At 49.0% G+C, this 5,000-nt stretch overlaps 1 protein-coding gene across 1 annotated transcript in view; it reads right to left on the bottom strand.

The window, feature by feature from the left end:
* Positions 1–465: 465 nt before the first annotated feature.
* Positions 466–5,000, bottom strand: part of grik4 (glutamate receptor, ionotropic, kainate 4) — a gene marked incomplete at its 3' end in the record, with an annotated part of 107,900 nt that continues 103,365 nt past the window's right edge. The window contains exons 15-16 of the mRNA XM_080855651.1: positions 4,402–4,520; positions 466–855 (exon numbers count right to left, since the gene is read on the bottom strand). Coding sequence (XP_080711777.1) covers positions 466–855; positions 4,402–4,520 — 509 coding nt within the window. The remainder of the gene's footprint in view (positions 856–4,401; positions 4,521–5,000) is intronic.

Genomic DNA, 5,000 nt, shown 5'->3' on the forward strand with positions numbered 1-5,000 from the left:
CCCGCAGGCTTCGTGCTGCGCTCTCATTCAGATAGCCCACGCAGGAGTGGCCGTAGCAAAACGAATAAATCCAGCGGACGCCTGCACTCCTGTGGTCCGACAGCGCTCCGCTGCGCTCAGATAGCGGCCCGAGCCGCCAGGAGGTCCAGTCCCTCCAGCTTCAAACAGCCAGCACTGCAGCAACGATAACAACAACACAATAACGCTCCACTCCACGGCGGCGCCATGTTGGGTTCAGTTTCCAGCTGGGGCAGAGCTTAGAAACATGTTTGTGTGCGTGTGTGTGTTAGTGAGTGAGTGAGTGTGTGTGTGTGTGTGTTTGAGTGAACATGTATCTGTGTGTATGCATGTGTGTGTGTGTGAGAGTGTGTGTTGTTATTCAGGTTCACTGCTATTGGTGGTCTTCTCCCACTCTAAGCTCTCCTCACTGTGTGTGTGTGTGTGTGTGTGTGTGTGTGTGTGTTGTTATTCAGGTTCACTGCTGTTGGTGGTCTTCTCCCACTCTAAGCTCTCCTCGCTGTGTGTGGGGGAGACGCCAGGGTGGCCCGGGGGTCTCTGGACGCGGAGTCCCTGGAACCTCCTGCACTCGGGGCAGATACGGATGTGACTACACCCTCTGGCCACCAGGGCGGCCTCCTGCGCCAGTCTCTGGGAGAAGGGCTCCGGCAGCCCCGTGCCCGCGCACAGCTTGCCGTTGCTCAGGCTGGCGGCGGCCGCCCGTGCCCGCCGCTCGTCCAGGGGCAAGGGTCGCGGCCTCAGCATGCTGGAGCCACGGCGACGCCGGAGCTGCTGGAGGCTGTCTCGACACATGACGATGCCCTGGAGCTCACGCAGCATCTCCTCACACATAGACAGCTGCAGAGAGAGAGAGAGAGAGAGAGAGAGAGAGAGAGAGACAGAGGGAGAGAGGGAGAGAGAGAGAGAGAGACAGGGAGAGAGAGAGACAGAGAGAGAGAGGGAGAGACAGGGAGAGAGAGGGAGAGAGAGAGAGAGAGAGAGAGAGAGAGAGGGAGGAAGAGAGAGAGAGACAGAGGGAGAGAGGGAGAGAGAGAGAGACAGGGAGAGAGAGAGACAGAGAGAGAGAGGGAGAGAGAGACAGGGGGAGAAAGAGAGAGGGAGGGAGAGAGAGAGAGAGGAGGGGGGGCAGAAAGGCAGCAAGGGAGTGCAAGAAAGGGAGAGAGAGAGGAGAGATTGAAAGAGAGGAGATAGAGTGATAGAGAGACAAAGACAAAGGACAGACAAGAAAAAGTAAGAAAGAAATAGAGAGGGCAGAGGGACAGGAAGAGAAAGAGAGAGAGAGAAGAAAAAGGCCAGGAGTCTCACTGATACACTGCAAAATCCATACTGCATGCACTACTTGTCCAGTCCGGACCATATGAAGACTAAAGACTAATGTCACAGCTACGTATGTCTGTCATGCCTACTGACACTAAGCTTTAAACTTCTAGAAGCTTCTCAGTGGAAAACTGGAAAACAGTTTATAGTGCAGCACAACATTACAAACGGTATTCAAAACCACTGCAGTTAAATCAGAATAAGTAAACACCATACCATCAGAGTTATACATTAATTCATTAACTGGGGTTAAAAGGTCAAACCGGAGAGATATTTCTATTTTTCCTGTTTTTCTTTAGTACGACAGTAGGAGGTTGGATTCAAACGACACTACAGAGAAAGCAAGAGGAAAACTAAGGCTCTAAAATCCTGCTAAGGTATTCTCTTCAGAATAATAAAATCCCCCTAAGGTATTCTTTTCAGAATAAAAGCAAGTTGTTTAGAGCAAGTGAATGATAAATTATTACTGAAACACTGAACATTTAACATGTACTCATGTATGCTTTTAAATGTTTTGGTAATCTGAAAAGTAAAAATCACACAAGTTGTATCGTAATATCAGAGTGACCCAGGCCTACAAATCTTGTTTAATAGTTATTTAAGTCCAGCTTGAAACGTGATCCACAGGTGCTCGTGATCAACACCTCCTGCTCGCCTCCTCCATGCCTCCTCTCTACGCCCCCATCCCATCAGTGCTGCCTGGTGACCGGGCTCTGTGTGACGGTTCATTTCAACATAATGACCAATCGAACGACGGTAACACTGGCAACCGTCCAGGGAACAGGGTTTCAACTCTTGGTCTATCTCTGTCTCTCTGTGGCACTACCCTACAGTGACTCGGAGAATAGCTGTACTTTGATTACCCTACAGTAATTTGGAGAATAGCTGTACTGTGACGTTTTCACTCTTCGTCTATCTCGGTCTCTCTGTGGAGTTACTCTACAGTGGATCGGAGAATAGCTGTACTGTGATTACCCTACAGTGACTCGGAGAATAGCTGTACTGTGATTACTCTACAGTGACTCGGAGAATAGCTGTACTGTGATTACCCTACAGCGACTCGAAGAATAGCTGTACTGTGACGCATTACCCTACAGTGAATCGGAGAATAGCTGTACTGTGACGTTTTCACTCTTCGTCTATCTCAGTCTCTCGGTGGAGTTACTCTACAGTGACTCGGAGAATAGCTGCACTGTGATTAACCTATAGTGACTCGGAGAATAGCTGTACTGTGATTACTCTACAGTCACTCGAAGAATAGCTGTACTGTGATTAACCTACAGTGACTCGGAGAATAGCTGTACTGTGATTACCCTACAGTGACTCGGAGAATAGCTGTACTGTGATTAACCTATAGTGACTCGGAGAATAGCTGTACTGTGATTACTCTACAGTGTCTCGGAGAATAGCTGTACTGTGATTAACCTATAGTGACTCGGAGAATAGCTGTACTGTGATTACTCTACAGTGACTCGGAGAATAGCTGCACTGTGACGCATCCCTGCACGCTCGTCCCCTGTACTGTGCCGGTGGCGGAACACTGATATGATTGGTATGCACTGTGCTGCTCTGCTCTGCTCTTTGTGTGTGTGTGTGTGTGTGTGTGTGTGTGTGTGTCTCTCTCTCTCTGCGGACCAGAGTGTGAATTGGCGGGGCTTCACTGCGGCAGGGGAAATCAAAGTGACAGCACGAACTCTGGCGAGTCAGAGAGGGAGCGCGAGTACAAAGAGCACGCCACTAATCACACATCATAGGCAAGAGCAATTAGGGCTGCGGCAGGGAGCTTCTCTGCTGCCCGCTGCCCGCTGCCCGCTGTGATACAGACGAACAGACGCCACAGGCAGGGGGCGCTCTCTCAGGCCATACACGCCCTCTGAATGCAAAACTGGGCGATTTAATGCACACTTGTACACAAGCTCACACACACACACACAGATACAGACACAGACACACACAGATACAAACACAGACACACCCCCAGAGACACACCAACACACACAACCACACACAACCACACACACACACACACACAGATACACACACAAACACACACATAGATACAGACACACACAGACATACACACACAACCACACACACACACACAGATACATACGGATACAGACACAGACACAGACATACACAAACAACCACACACACACACAGATACACAGATGCAGACACACACACAACCATACAAGCACACACATACACAAAACAGGACACAGATAAATGTATAAACGCAGTCACACACTCAAACACAGAAAAGTGAACACATACAAAATCACAGGTGCACTTGTGAACACACACACATCCACATATGTACACACCGATAACAGACATCCAGCTATAGTAATCCCCCGTCCCCCAAATGATCACATTATTTACGGTTTGACTGACACATGCTCAAGGTTTATTTATTAGCAAAAAATCACAGTGTTTTAAAAAGACAATCCTCTTAGAAACATGAGCGATAGGCTATATTTCATAAAAAACAAGACACTGCATGAGTCAAATACATTAGAAATATGCACCATTCATCTCAACATTTAAGCTCCCAATGCTGAAGGGTTCCTGGAGAACGTTTCCTTGGGAAGGTGGAACCCGACTCCAAACATAACAACAACACAAAGACACAAACAACAACACAAACTACCTGTGATGACAGTACAGACAGGCCTTAATGGGCATCAAGAGCAAAGATATGCGAGGTATTCTCTTTGGAGTTTGGAGTTTGGAGTTTGGAGTTTGGAGTTTTTTTTGGAGTTTGGAGTTTGGAGTTTGGAGTTTTTTTTTTTTTGTCTTTGTGCTTTAAGGTTTCTAGGTGTGGCTGGTCAAGGCAGACTTAGGGAGAGGGGTGGGGGCCGGGCGACATATACCTCGCACCCCCATCTCCTCCTCCTCCTCCTCCTCCTCCTCCTCCTCCTCCTCTCACATTCTCCTGTGTCGTTGGGAGCGGAGTCGGGGGCGGGTGTGGGGGAGGGAGAGGGAGCGTGAGCGTGAACGTGAGCGCCCCCCGCTGGGGCAGAGGGACACAAAGCAGACGCAGGTTAGGTAGCCGTGTCTCACCTCAGTGCCCGGCGTGTGCCGGAGGAACCACACAAACTCCAGCACCGCCATGAAGATGGCCACCAGCAGACCACACACCAGCACCACGAAGATCCCACCGATGTTCTCCATACCCAGACCTGCATGGCAGAGAGGGAGAAAGAGAGAGAGAAAGAGAGAGAGAGAGACAGGGAGAGAGAGAAAGAGACAGGGGGAGAGAGAGAGAGGGAGAGAGAGACAGAGAGACAGGGAGAGAGAGAAAGAGAGAGAGTGTTTATTAAAACATTAACTAATTTGGTCACACAATTAGCCCACTAAAACACATAAACATTACCGGGTTTATACCATCACATTAGTACAAGAAAGGAAATGCTCAGCGGGAGGGAGGGAGAGAGAGAGAGAGAGAGAAAGGGAGAGAGGGGGGCAGGCATATATATATATATATAGAGAGAGAGAGAGAGAGAGAGAGATAGGAAGATAGATATATAGATAGATAGTGATAGATTAGAGGGTAATAGTAGGGGAATGGGTAAAACACTAACGCTAAATAGCCAGCCCTGGGCTGTGAGTAATGTCTGCCTCTCCACTGCTTGTCTGTGCTGACCGAGCACACAGGGTCT

Source organism: Sprattus sprattus (genome assembly GCF_963457725.1).
Source record: "Sprattus sprattus genome assembly, chromosome: 17".
Lineage (NCBI taxonomy): Eukaryota > Metazoa > Chordata > Actinopteri > Clupeiformes > Clupeidae > Sprattus > Sprattus sprattus.